We start from the raw sequence: 13,456 nt of genomic DNA, 5'->3' as shown, positions 1-13,456 counted from the left end.
ACAAGTCATCCAACTGCACATGTGCCCTTGCAAAATTCTCATTCACTCTATGGGACTGTATTTCCATGGCGGCAGAGCACATTTCTGAGTGGAAGGAAAGAGATGGGTTCTTGGCTATTGTTAGAGACGTCAAGGAAGCCATGTTTGAGTCTCTTCAATCGGATCTGGATTGTGCTGACCGCATCAGCAGAGCCATGGCAACAAACACCGTAATACGCAGATTTGCGTGGTTGAGGAAGTCCAGATTTGCGCCGGATGTGCAATCCAGACTCAAAATGCCTTTTGACAGGTCTCACCTTTTTGGCCACAAGGCTGACAAAAGCCTTGAGAGGTTTCAGACCTCAAAAGTGGCAGCTAAATCCTTTGGTGCCGCTATTAGACAGCCTCAGCCTTTTTTGCCCCAGTGGACAGCCTTGTAGGGGTAGATCTTTTCGCTACTACTCAGTTGGAAAAGTGAGAGGAATGGATGGTCAAAGAGGCGAAGAAGATTCCCTCGTAATGGGCGAGGGAGAGGAGCGAATCCCGCTCAAGCACGGGCATCCTTACCAACAGCCACTGCATCAGCTGCCTCAATACCTCAGGAGAGGTTTTGAGTCACAATTCACCAGTGGGAGGCAAACAGTTTCAGCATCTGAAAGATTGCACAAGGCATTATTTTGGATGCTTGGACATTGGAAACCATAGCCCATGGTCACTGCCTTCCGTTCAGTCTTAGACCTCAGAACCATCTTCCTTTGCGGGGCCACTCTTGGAGGGTTCCAGATCTGCTCCTTTTGCATGGAATTTTGACCCTGCTAGAGAAAGGCGCTATAGAACTGGTGCCTGCAGAGGAGAGGAACAAGGGATCATTCTCTCCATATTTCCTAATGCCCAAGAAGGACAAAGTACTGAGACCCATCTTGACCTTGAGATACTTGAACAAGTTCCTCAGGAAGGACATGTTAAAGATGGTCACACTTTCTCAGATCATTCCTGCCCTCCAACTCTTTATTCGATGGTGTCATTGGACCTTCAGGATGCCAATTTTCATGTGCCAATCCATCTTAAGCACAGAAAATACCTAAGGTTTGCTGTTGGCTGTTCTCATTATCAGTTTTGAGTTCTGTCATTCAGGCTAACCTCCACCCCAAGGGTTTTAACCAAACTGATGGCGGTGGTGGCAGCGAGTCTCAGGAGAGGGGGTATTCACGTCTTCCCCTACCTGGACGATTGGCTGATCAGGGAGCGTTCTCCTGAACAAGTCCTGGATCATCTCAACGTCACCTGCCACTCTCTTCACAGACTGAGCTTCAAGTGCCATATGACACCTTCTCAAAAGCTCCAGTTCATCGGAGCTGTACTGGATACAACCTTGGGAAAGAGCTCGCCACCCAAGGTGAGGGCTCAAGACATTCTACAGATGGTCTCCAAATTTCAAAGTGCCCAGCCTTGCGCTAAAGGCCTTTTTGCCCTCTGTACGTGGAAAGAATGTCCTGATAATGACGGACAACACAGTGGCCATGTACTACCTCAACGAGAGAGGAAGTGTAAGGTCACTACCACTGAGGAGAGAGGCAATGCAGCTCTGGTACTGGGAAATTCAAGAAGCAATCTCTCTCTATCAGCAGTTCACCTAGCTGGAGAAGAGAACACAGCAGCAGATGCTCTGAGCAGGCAGAGCAGGGTCTCCCACGAGTGGAAATAGCTCAGGAAGTTCTTCAAGAGATCTTCACCCTTTGGATCTGTTCGCAACCAGTATCAACCGGAAGTACAAACTGTACTTCTCCAGGGAATTTCCCCCAAGAGGAGCTTTAGCGGATGCGTTCGTAGTGGACTAGGAGTTTCCACTCCTGTATGTGTTTCCTCCAGTTCCCGTCATTCCTCATGTGATCAGGAGGTTGAGAAAGTTCCGGAAACACATGATCCTAATTGCCTCGGATTGGGCCAGGAGGACATGTTACCCGGACCTTCTGGACATGTCCATCTGTCCTCCAGTACGTCTTCTCTCGCAAGAGGAGTGTGGGGTTCTCCATCCAGAGTTCAAGACACTCGGCCTTGTCGCAAAGGTTTTCTGAAAGGCTGAGATATAAGGATTGGGAACTCCTGGATGACGTAATGGAGATTTTGCTTTTGGCCAGATGGCCAGCAACAAAGTCCTTGTACTATTGCTATTGGAGCAAATTCTGCAACTGGTGAAAAGACAACAATGTAGACCCTTTTCTATGCAGAACACTGCAAGTGTAATCTTTTCTACTATTCTTAGCCCATCTGGGGCTCGAGGTTGGAACTATTAAGGGCTATTTGGCGGCGCTATCCATCTTTAAGCGCTCGTCGGAAGAATGCTCATATTTCAAAATCCCACTGTTGACATCATTTCTAAAAGGACTCACCAATGTGTTCCCCCCCATCTCCTAATGTATCTCTCGTCCCTCCCCCCCCCCCCCCCCCCCATCACCTTTCCAGGTTTCCAGGTTCCAGTTTGGGACCTTAATCTGGTATTAACATGTCTGTGTGCACCGTTTGGACCTTTACATTCATGTCCATTAAGGTTGTTAACATTTAAAACCATTCTCTTGGTAGCATTAACCTCAGCCGGTAGAGTGAGTGAATTGCAGGCACTATCATCCAAGCCACACTTTACTCTCTTCCTCAAGGATAGGGTTGTTCTGAGGGGTAATCCTTCATTTTTACCCAAAATCATTTCTGGCAAAGAGGAGGAGAAATTACATAAATTGGCTCCAGGCAGAACTCTGAGCTTTTACATATCTAGGCTATCCAAACTTTGTATTGACAATCAGCTTTTCATAGGCTATACAGGTCACAAACTGGGACAGGCTGTGACAAAACATACCTTATCAAGGTGGATCATTCTGGCAATTTCGGAATGCCACAGACTAGCATGCAAGGATCCACCGGAAGGATTAAGGGCCCATTCCACCAGGGGCATGGCTACCTCTACAGCCCTGCAAAGGGGTGTACCAATTAAAAATATTTGTGAGGCAACTACGTGGTCTACTATTCACACGTTCACAAAACATTACTGCCTTGAATCTTCCCTCGGTCAGGATGGAAGCTTTGGAAATGCAAACGAAATTCTTACTCCCTCCACAAAATCAAACACTGATTTGGGAGTCTATCAAAGATGAGGAATAACTGGGAGGACACAATCCATTCGAAGAACAAGTTACTTACCCCTGGTAACGTTCTTTCGACTGGATGTTCCTCCCAAATATTCATCATCGCCCTCCCACCTACCCCACAGTAGAATTTCCCATGCTATTACAGCTTTCGCTCCTTCAAAGTTTAATACGGTCAAACCCGTGGTTATGTGGGTAGTTTCTACTGTAAGAAAAACAGAACTGAAGCCAACTGGCGCTGCGCGTGCTATATATGCCTTAGATGACATCACCCTCGAGGGACAGCGAGTCAACTGCATCGACGCACAGTGCCCTCTGCCGAATTTCTTTTCCAAAGTAGCTGAAGCTGGATATTGAATATCAAAGACGAGGAAAACGTGGGAGGAACATCCAGTCGAAAGAACGTTACCATGGGTAAGTAACTTGTTCTTCTCCAGCATTGAGTCTTTTACAGATTCACATGCTGTTTGAATGTTGTCACGCTGGGAATCCTCCGTAACATCAAAGCAGTTTACCTTTACATTTTTAAACTGCTTGTCACTTTAGGGCTCTTTTAGAGTAATTTTGTGTCGTACTACCCACAGCCAACCAGATGGGCCAACCTGGTGACCTCTTTGTCTACACCCATGGTCACCCCATTAACTACTATTGCTGCGAGAAAGCCGTCTTCAGCATCTTCATCATGTAAACACTCTTTGAATAAGCGAATCTCGTCCATGACTATGGCCCCTTCGTGTATGCCGTCTTTGTCGAGAGCCCAAGTCCTCTTCAACGGCGACAACAATCATCATCCCATCGAGGACTCTATCTACCACTTCATCCATGACCAAATCAACTACTTCGGCAATCAGATTTATTACTGCTGTTCAGACGACCACCTCGTTGATGACCAAATAATTGTCTAACCAAACATGTCTTCATCGTCCATGATGCCTACCCACAGGCCCTTGGTTTCCTCTTTTCCAAAGGGAGTTGCTTTGGAACGGGAGGTCCCGTCAGCATGGTCTTACCTCCGCAGGCCAACTCATGCTGAGCTGTTTTGACTGGCTCCATATGCACTGCCTGCGGTCCCCTGTCCAACCTGGCACTTCCTGAACAACTGCTACAGCAGGGTGCCGATTCTGACATGGACATACCAGAGGGAGTATTCTCTGACGACGACAAGAGTGTGCTACCCTCAGCCTCGACTATTATGTCACTGCCGGCTCCACCTAAGCAAGGTACTGCTCAGCCTTCTCTGTGAGCCAGCAGATCTACCTACAAGAGATAAACCTCCAGACGAGATTGGCTCCTTTCATGCTCTCATGTCACAAGCTGTATTTGATCTGGAGCAGAAAAAAAGAGGGATTCCTTTATCAAAGGAGGGAATCTGCCAGAAAGTCAGTGTTAGCCATTCCAGTGCTGAAGGATATTTGGGAGGACGGCCTTCTAGTAATGAGGAATCCATTGTCAATGCCACCCAAAAAAAATTGCTTCGAAAAGAAGTACAAGGTCCCGGATTCAGCACCCAAAAGTCTATGCACGCAACCCTGTCCAGACTCTGCCATCTCAGCAGCCGCCCGTAAACACTCTATCTGCATTTTTCAATTGTGCCACTAACCCAGAGGCCTCAGGGTGATTGCCAATCCTTCGTCCTTTCGTATGGTACTCCCTGACAAGGAAGGCAAACAAGTGGACGCTTTTGGCAAGAGGGTCATATCTACAGCCCCTACAACCATCAAAGCGGCCAACTCATTGGCAATCCTCTCCTGCGACGACTGGAAGCTGTGGTTCAAGCTGGTAAGCAGGATGAGGCACTTGCATCACTGCATGAGGAGGAAGCAGCATCAGATCATGCCATCTCTATTGCTGTGGACATCGCAGATATGGGATTCTGCCAGATGGGTATGGGTGTAGTGTTACGCCGTCAAAGTTGGCTTAAGGCCACCAAATTCTGGCCGGAAGTCCAGTCCAAGGTTGTCGATTTGCCTTTTGACTGCATCAATCTATTTGGAAAGAAGGTGGATGAGACCCTGCAGCCCATCAAGGCCGACACCAAAATGACTCGTTTATTGGGCACCCTGCAACAGCATCACCAGTCCTTTCGCTCAGGAAAATCTAGGTTTTCAAGGATTTTGAGGGATTATAGATCGGCAGACGTCTCGCACTGGTACCAATGAGGAGGGTTACAAGGGAAGATCAGTCATACCGAGGAAACCAGCAAAGACGCATTGGTTCCTCCAGAAATCAGATGCCAAAGCAGACCTGACCAGGCACCGGTCCCAACCCCCCAATAGTGGTTGACTTGCCAACTTTGTCGCACGGTGGAAATCCATCACCACCGACAAATGGGTGTTATCCATCATTCAACAGGGCCATATGCTGGAGTTTGTTGGGCCCCAGCCCTCCATACCTCCCATCCGAAAGGTGGAAAAACATCTACTCCTGCTACTACAAGAGGTGCAGTTACTTCTAAAAAAAAAAAATGGGCAATCAAGGTTGTGCTAGCACACCTGTGGGGGTACCGGAGTATACTCCAGATACTTTCTGGTGAAGAAAAGCTCAGGAGGTTGGATACTCGTCACATTTCAAACTTTTTGCATGGTGAGGATCCATCACATCTTTGACTAGCTGAAAGAAAGGGATTTCCTCTCCTCTATAGACCTGGAGGATGCATACTTGCATATTCATACCCCATTTGTAACCCATTCATCGGCTGCACAGGTGTTTTCTCAGATTCAAGGTCAAGGAAAACAATACCAATTCAAGGCACTACCATCGGGACTAAAGTCAGCACAAAGGGTGATATGATATATGATATGATATGGCATTTATAACGCACCTATACACAAGTGTTTCAAGGCGCGACGAGGCAAGGGAGGGGAAACAGAGGGAAGACAGCCATCCTACTAGTCCAAGTGACATTGAGATCGCGCAAGTGCAGGGGGGAAGGGAAGGGGAAAAGTGCAGGGGGAAAGGAAGGGGCGGGGGCAGTGCAGTACATAGGATAACAGTAAATAAATAAGACAATAAATAAAAATGCGGCCAGCTGGTGACAAGTGCAAGGGTAAGAGCAGACATCAGGGGTAAAGTGCTAGTAGGGGCTGTAGGGCTACAGAAACAGCCCCCAGGTTCAAGGGTTGCCAGGGGGCAGTGCCGGTGTGCAACTGGCGGGGAGAGGACCTGGACCCGAGAACAGAGGGTAGCCAGGTAACCAGTGCAGTTTCAGATTCAGCCAGGAGATCCGCAAGGGAGAGGAGGAGAGAAAGCAGAAGCAAAGAGGAAGGTCTTGAGATGCTTCCGGAACTGGAGATGGTTCTCCTCAAGTTTCAGAGAGGCAGGGAAGCTGTTCCAGTGGGAGGCCCGAGCAGAAGAAAGAGATCTACCACCAGCTTGCTGCTTGGAGAAGCAACTCATCCTGAGGGAGTTGGAGGTGGATGAGCAAAGAGCTCGAGAGAGAAGATATTTAGGAAGAGAGAGTTGAAGGTATTGAGGTCCCAACCCCCAGAAGGCCTTTTGGAAGATGCAGAGGGTTTTGAACTTAATCCTCGCCGTCACTGGGAGCCAGTGAAGAGATTGCAGTCCTGGAGAGATCCGATCCTCTGGCGTTCAGGAATTCACGTTTATCCGTATCTGGACAACTGGTTGTGGCACGACTCATTGCTTCCACTAGCTACACAACACATCATGGATATGATCCTATGCCTAACATCGCTGGGGTTCTCGGTCAACTTAGCAAAGTCTTGCTTAAATCGTGCTCAGAACTCGCTGTTCTTGGGCTCGCTCCTCAACACTCTTGCATGTGTCGCAACGTAGTCGGAGGAGGGATTGAATACCATTCTGAACAAGGACCAGCAACTGCCACGCCAACCGATTGCTTCCATCTGCTCTCTGAAGTCCTTCCTGTTGATGATGTCCTCTGGCATCACTCTAATTCCACACTACAGACTCCTAATGAAACCACTTCAGGAGTTCCTGGATGCCCGTCGGCAGCAAGTTTCCGAGTCTTGGGACAAACCTCACCTTGTGCCCTTCTTTTGAAGTGCCCTCCAATGGTGGCGTTGCCTAAACTTCAGTCAGGGGGCCCCCTTTTCACCTTCCAGCACATCAAGTCGCAGTGACCACGGATGCCTCGCTGGAAGGGTGGGGGGCTTGCACAGGTGAATTCCACAGTAGAGGCCTGTGGTTACCTGAAGAAAAATCTCTACACATCAATGTGCTGGAGCCGAGGGCAGGGTTCTGGGCCCTGAAGTCCTTCAAGTCACAACTGCAGAAAAGGGTGGTCTACATCTTCACAGACAACACCAACACCATTTTCTATATCTGCAAGCAAGGTGGAACCTGCTTGCCGATTCTGTCAGCAGAGGCCCAGGCTTTGTCGAAATGGGCGCTGGCACACATGTTCCTGATTCCCTTCCATCTACCAGGGATCCACAATACGATAGCGGATTCAGCAAGCAGGGAACTCAGGTCCTGCCACAAGTGGGAGCTTCACCAAGGCCAGGTTGTCCACCTCTTCTCCAAGTGGGGTCATTCAGAGAATGACCTGTTCGCAACAGGGATCAATAAGAAATGCACCAGATTTTCAAGCAGATTCCCCAAGGGGATGCATTCTCACTGTTCCTCTACGCCTTTTCCCCTCTTCTGCCTCGAGTTCTCAGTACACTCAAACATCACCAATGTATGATGATCCTGGTGGCACCAGCTTGGCTGTGGCAAATTTGGTGCGCAGACCTGCGTCACCTGTCAGTGGCTCCCTGGATCAGGTTGCCCCCTCTCTCTGACCTTCTCTTCAGAGACGGCGGGTCCGTCCTACACCACGACCCAGCGTCCCTCAACTTGACGGCCTGGCTCCTGCAGCCCTAGAGTTTGTACACATACACTACCTCCAGAATGCAGACACATCTTGGCCTTGGCACGAGCGCCATCTAGGCTGTTTTGCTACAGAAGCAAATAGAAGCACTTTACTGTATGGTGTGCAACTCAACACTTGGAACTGTTTCAAGTTTAGGCTGCAGACAACTTGCCATACCTTCTGTCTTTAGCAAATGTAGGTCTAGCACACTCTTCTAGGAAGGTGCATTTAGCAGCCATTGCATGCTGCACACATGCCCCAGGTACACCTTCCCTGTGGTCACAACGGTTGGTAAAGGGATTCCTCAACATTCTGTTTTGCGCTTTGCCTCCTGTCTGAGCTCCTGCTCCAGCTTGGGAACTCAACGTGGTCATCTCAAAACTAATTGGCCCTCCTTTTGAGCCTCCACACAGAGCGTTCTTGAAGTTAATCTCCTGGAAGATGGCATTCCTGGTTTCCATTACATCAGCCAGGTGGGTAGGCGAACTGCAGGCCCTCTTCTGCAAGCATCCCTACTTGACATTGCATCAGTCTAAGGTGGTCCTTCGTACACACCCTTCCTTCATGTTGAAAATACCTTCTGTATTCCACCTCAATGAACCCTTGATTCTGCCAGTGTTCTTTGGCTCTCCTTTGCAGGAGCAATGCTTGCATTCCCTGGATGTCGCCCAAGCCCTGAAATTCTGTGTGGCAGGCACCTAGGAGCTCCGAAAGTCATTGCAAGTGTATGTTGCCTTAGTACCTTCAGGCAAGGCCAATGCCCTTTGAAAGTCTTCAATTGCTAGATGGCTGTCGGCATGCATTTCCCACTGTCATCGTATGGCCAACAGGCCCCTTCCAGGAATACCAAGAGCACACTCGACGAGGGCCATGGCTTATCCTATGGCATTCATGTCTGGTGTTCCCGTCCTCAACGTCTGCACCCACGTGAAGGTGTCTGTCCATACCTTCACAAGGTTCAACTGTGTCAATAGGGAGTCCAGGGAGGTGTCCCGAGTCGGCCAGGCAGTGCTTCACAGCCTGTTTGCATAAGGTAAGTTTTCCAGGGGAGAATTGGTTACTTCTGTTGAGCTATGCCTCCGCCTATTTGGTTGTGTATATGCACTACTGTCTAATCTTATTCAAACAGCATGTGAATCCATGAACTATCCAATGCTGGAGAAGGAATTTGTTACTTACCTGTAACTCCTGTTCTCCAGCATTGGTATCTTTCATGGATTCACATGCAACCTCCCTCCTGCCCCTCTTTGGCTCTTGCTGACACATTATGTGCGCAGCTAAAAATGAAGTTGACCACCAAGGGTGGAGCTAAGGGGGACCTGGCTGGTTGGTCTTCCGTTGTTTTCACAAAGTAAATTACTTTGTGGTAATTTACTTTGTGGAAAATACTTCGAATTACTTTGAATATTTATATATGTAATTTTGGGTTAAGAGGTACAAGGGGGATGGGGAAGGGTTTGGGGTAGGGGTGGTAGTGACAAGAAAGTGGGGTTGGGGGGAGCCCCTTGGGAGGGAACCCCCCAAAAAAGAAACATTTTGAAGTACAAATTATAAGTGATTTCCACAAAGTAAATTACCATGAAGAAATGTATTTTGTTGAAATGACATGGAACCGTCTAGTTAACTGGGGACAGTATGACCCAAAATGGCACTAATAGAGCACTTGACAAGCAGTTGGAAAATGTAAAAGTAAACTGCTTTAAGGTTACAGACGATTCCCAGCCTGATGACTGGGAATATTCTAACAGCATGTGAATCCATGACAGATACCAATTCTTGAGAGCAGGAGTTACAGGTAAGTAACTTCTTCCTTCTAAACAACCGACTAAAATCTTGCTTTAAAGGAGAACTTCGACAAGAAGTTAAAAATAGCCCGAATCCTGGGCACCTTCCCTGTACATTTCCTTTGTTGGTAGTGTCCTCAGAAGGAGATGTATGTGCCTCAGAAGCTGCATGAACCACCGTCTGCTTGAAACTGTCTCTTCACTGGTAGTGGGTGTGGTATGAGAGTTTGTCCTCCCCAGAATGCATCCTCTTCCTCTGCTCTGCGTGTCTACTGTTATCACATAACGCAAGCATTGAGGTCTGACAATGTCACTGTAACTGCCAGGGAAATGTCACACTGACAAAGATGGCAGCTGCAGTTTACTAGCAAATTCTGAGGTTCTCAAACTGGTTGTTTTAATTTTTTGTGCAAGTTCTTTGTAACGTCTGTGAAATAACTCCAAAAGCATGGATTCTTGTTTATAGCGACGATATACTATACTTTCGCATAGATTGTGACATGATGAGGCAGCACTCTTTTCACCTCACGTTTACCCATTATCTTTTACATTGTCTTCTTGTAGGAACAGTGGCATCTCATATGGGGAAAATGTACCTACTTTCTAAAGAAAGCTAGATGCTGCTTTATTGCCTATTGTTGAAACATTAACATTATCTACTGAAATTGTAAGAAGAACTCAGTTTGACTTTCTTACAAATGCATTTCCTATCTTAATAATACAAACAAGCCCTTTTTCCTTTCTTTCCTCCAGGCTAATGCAGCAGGCTGTGGAATCGGTTTGGAATATGGCATTTGAATTCATTCTCGATAATGTTCAAGTGGTTCTGCAACAAACATATGGCAGCACCCTGAAAGTTTAAACCCATGAGCTTGAGGGCTGTGGCGCTCTACTATTTGTACCATAATTGCTTGTGAGAAATTTGCAAAGTGCAGGACAACAAAGCTTAGCATTTTTATGATCATTTTTAAATTCCTTTTTTAACAGGTGTTTTGTACATTGTTCCTTTCAAAAAGTGCCAAAATTGTCAGTATTGCATGTAAATAATCCCAGAAATTCTTTTATTATATTATAGGTTCACTTTATAAAATAACTGTTTATAAAGGTTTTATGGAATTTTGCAGTGAATTGTTCACAGTTGTTTAATAATAAAGAATTGTATTTATATATGTTGTCTTCATTTCTTTGGTACAAGCTTTTTATATTTTTATTAAAAAAGAAACGATACGTGGTTATGATGTTCATTCTAATTTATTATGCAAGACCTTTGTAGTCTAAAGTGTAAAGCAGTTCACATACAAGGAATATGTTCTGAATATTCCCTGTTGACTGGCAGGGAATTCTCTGTAACATTAAAGCTGTTTACCTTTAACTTTTAAACTGCGTATCACTTTAATGCTCTGTTAGTCATTTTGGTCATTTTTTTCTCTCATGTGTACAAATTATTACAATTGTCAATTAAAATGATCATTTAAAATTGTTTCCTCCTATCACTTTCTTATTTTCTTGTATCTACTTCAGTCAGAATATTGTCCAAATAAGGGACTATTGAGCAGGTAAGTTGTACATTAGTCCCACTTAACATTGCAAACCACCAGTCTTCCATGTCCTTATTCAACGGAGCATATTTCCCCAGGAAGGTAGTTCTCTGGTTTTTCAATTCAGGACATTCTACTATTAGATGTTTAGTAGACTCCACTTCCACTTTACAGTACCTGCATTTGTTGTCTTTGGTATCAGAGTCATGTTTCATAAACAAAATGTCCTTGTTTCTGAGTGCGTTTAGCTGCAATTTCTTGAATCCTTCGCGATGGTGTCTGGAAGGAAAACGTCGTAAGTATTTTGGAAGCTTATCTAGGGTGTTGGAAACCGTCCCTAGATAGACCGCTGATACTAAGTTGTTATATCGTTCCATATTCAGGATCCAATGCCATTGTTTCAATTTTCTCTTTGCAATTTGTGGCTACCCTAGTAATGTTTCCATTTTTATTTTTGCACATATTAACATGTCCTTGAGCTTTGTTACCCATTCCTTTAGCAGGTCACTCTGTTGCTGTGTTTCAGTGGTAGCAAAGATTTCATACACTGGTTCCGGTTTTATTATGCTCATTTTACGCAGAAATGCTATTGATTTCCATAGCACTGTAACATATAATGCTTCTAGTGCAAGTGCATTACGAATCTTAATTATGTAAATATTGTTTGGTAGCCTTAAAACTCTTCTCCAGAATAATCCCTCTAGATAAGGCCATATACTGTGATTTAAGTTCCATGCGGCTTCTGCACCGTAAGTTATTGCTGTTATTACCCTCTGTTGGTAAAAAGCTTGTACAGGCAATGGCGTAAATTTCCCATAAAGTCTATGTAGTTTTGCAGCTTGTATAGAAAACGTTGTCATCCGCTGGATCAGATCTTGTGACCAACTCCATTCTCTTATTGACGTGTTGAAGAGTATTCCTAGGTATCAGATTGCTGACGTTTTTTCAATGGAGTCGTTGGCAATCGTCCATCTAAAGTTCTTATTCTTCTTGCCTTTTGTCGCCCCTATTGACAAGATTTTTGTTTTCTCTACATTAATCTGTAGCTTATTTACTTACATGTAATTAATTAGAGATGTTAAAAGCCTTTGCAGCCCTGAGTGGAGTCGATTAAAACTAGATCTGCCTAGGTTACCCCGCTTATCTGCTGGCCATTTATTAGTAATTTTGGTCATGTTGCCCCACAGGCAATAGAGAGGCCTCCCTTAGCTCCAATTCTTGGAGCCCATCTTCAAATTCAGCATAGCGCACGTAAAGCAGCAATATGAGCCAAGAAGAGCCAAGCCTGGCAGGCGGGAAGTGTGCATGTGATTCTATGAAACATACCAATGCTGTAGAACAAGTAACTCATTCCTCCTTCAGCATTGGATCTTCCATAGATTCACATGCTATTTGAATAATATTATAAAGCAGTACATACATAAAAACCAGGAGGGCAGAGGTATTGCTCAACTGAAGGAAACCACTCGCCTTCTAAAACGCTAACCTCACCCAAAGAGGTTGCATGGCAATGCCTGGCCGACGCAGGACTCCTCCCTGGAATCCCTATCAACGCAGTCAAACCTTGTGAAGGTATGGGCAGAACTCCATGGCACTGCCATGCAAATATCCATCAGGAGAACACTGGATAGGAAAGCCGTAGTAGACGCCCCGGCTCTCTTGTCGAGTGTGCCCTAGGCCTGCCCGAAAGGGACCTATTAGCCAGGCGATTACAGTGTGAAATACATGCCAACAGCCATCTTGCGATAGAAGGTTTGGAAAGGGCTTTGCCCTTGCCGGAAGGACCAAAAGCCATAAACAATTGTAATGACTTGCAAAGTCCTTAGTGCAAGCCACATGGGGCCCGGGCCACATCCAGGAAATGCAACAAACGTTCAGTAGGAGACGGAGAAGAACAACCTAGGCAAAACCAGTGGCTCATTAATATGAAACACACTTATCAGATATACCCTAGCTGACTAATCTAGCAGTTGCCACTTTGCTGACTGTACTTCCACTTCATCGCCTTTATTTATTTTACTTATTATTTATTTCTGTCTCTCCTCTGTACTTTCCACTTCTCCCCCCCCCTTCCATGCACTTTGCCCATGTTCCCCTTTTCCATGCACTTGCGCGTTCTCAATGTCACTGGGCCTAGTAAGATCTCTGTTTTGTTTCTCCCTTGTTCCGCTCCCTTTGCCTTGT

At 45.9% G+C, this 13,456-nt stretch overlaps 1 protein-coding gene across 4 annotated transcripts in view; it reads left to right on the top strand.

Moving 5' to 3' along the window:
- REV1 (REV1 DNA directed polymerase) overlaps nt 1-11,106 on the top strand; it is a 1,193,441-nt gene extending 1,182,335 nt beyond the window's left edge. For all 4 annotated transcript variants that reach the window (XM_069636691.1, XM_069636693.1, XM_069636692.1 and 1 more), the window contains one exon: nt 10,488-11,106. In XM_069636691.1, coding sequence (XP_069492792.1) covers nt 10,488-10,596 — 109 coding nt within the window. In that variant the 3' untranslated portion in view covers nt 10,597-11,106. The remainder of the gene's footprint in view (nt 1-10,487) is intronic.
- The last annotated feature ends 2,350 nt before the right edge of the window (nt 11,107-13,456 follow it).

This window comes from Ambystoma mexicanum, chromosome 7p, assembly GCF_040938575.1.
Source record: "Ambystoma mexicanum isolate Mex_15411 chromosome 7p, UKY_AmexF1_1, whole genome shotgun sequence".
Classification (NCBI taxonomy): domain Eukaryota; kingdom Metazoa; phylum Chordata; class Amphibia; order Caudata; family Ambystomatidae; genus Ambystoma; species Ambystoma mexicanum.
This window is presented reverse-complemented; position numbering and strand designations above follow the sequence as displayed.